Source organism: Physeter macrocephalus, chromosome 13, assembly GCF_002837175.3.
Source record: "Physeter macrocephalus isolate SW-GA chromosome 13, ASM283717v5, whole genome shotgun sequence".
In the NCBI taxonomy this organism is placed as follows: Eukaryota; Metazoa; Chordata; class Mammalia; order Artiodactyla; family Physeteridae; genus Physeter; species Physeter macrocephalus.
In genome coordinates this window covers 25,602,343-25,603,273 of record NC_041226.1, presented here as the reverse complement: position 1 = coordinate 25,603,273, position 931 = coordinate 25,602,343, and the positions used below count along the sequence as shown (strand labels likewise).

Here is a 931-nt window from a genome sequence, read left to right as displayed (position 1 = left end):
CAGGGGGGGGGGGGGGGGGGGGGGGGGGGGGGGGGGGGGGGGGCGGAGGTGCGCAGGGGCCCCGCGCGGAGCGCTGGGCGGAGAGGCGCCCCAGGGTTACCTGTGTCGGCCCCCGCCCCGGCGTGCAGCAGCTTGACCTCCGAGCGCCGCGCGTCACCGCCCGGCTGGCGCCGCACCACCTGCCGCAGGAGCAGCCTCACGCGCCGCGCAGCCGGGCCTCCGCGGCCGCCCGGGGCCCCGAGGAGCAGGAGCCGGGATTGCATGGGGCCGGGGGCGTCGCCGGGCACGGGGCGGGGAGTCCGGTGCGAGCCGCGTCCCGGACGGGCGGTGTGAGACGGCGCGACGAGGGGGACAGGAAGCGGCACCGCGCCGAGTCCGCCGGAAACTCCTTCCCCCAGCGCGGCCGCCTCAGCCGTCTCGGGCCGCCCTGGCCCAGCGGGGCGAAGGGAATCGGCTCCCGCCGCGGGGCAGACAGGGCGGAGCGCCTGCAGACCTGTGGCTCCGGGGCGCCCCTCTCCCTCCTCGCCCTCACCTGCGATGGTCCCCGTGGTTTCCCCAGGCAGGCCTCTAGTCGTTCCCCTGTGCTCGGGAGTTGAGGAAATGCTTAAGGGTTTAAGGAGCGAGCATTTGACTCTCTTGGTTAATGGCCCTGTCTTAATATATTGCGCTTTCCCTGTACACTGCTTCACACCCTTTTCAGAAATTGAGTACGTTTTCTGAAAATTGTGGGAACTTTCACCTATCTGGATTCCTTGTACCCATACCTGTGTTTCCAATCAGTACCTGAAAGCCTTACCCTTTTATTTTTTCCACATGTTTTACTACCACATCTTAATAAATTCTAAACAGGAGTGATACATAGAAGTTGCCAAAATGTCAGAAAGGACCCAAATCAAGCACTTTTTCAGTCGTTCTTCAATGCAAGAGTTAT

At 64.6% G+C, this 931-nt stretch overlaps 1 protein-coding gene across 4 annotated transcripts in view; it reads right to left on the bottom strand.

The window, feature by feature from the left end:
- The window catches only part of VWA8 (von Willebrand factor A domain containing 8), a 365,312-nt gene extending 364,946 nt beyond the window's left edge, over positions 1-366 (bottom strand). For all 4 annotated transcript variants that reach the window (XR_003682537.2, XM_028497346.2, XM_024125806.3 and 1 more), the window contains exon 1: positions 101-366. Coding sequence is in view for 3 of the 4 variants with exons in the window: in XM_028497346.2 (XP_028353147.1) it covers positions 101-263 (163 nt within the window). In the remaining variant the exon portion in view is untranslated. The remainder of the gene's footprint in view (positions 1-100) is intronic.
- Positions 367-931: the final 565 nt, after the last annotated feature.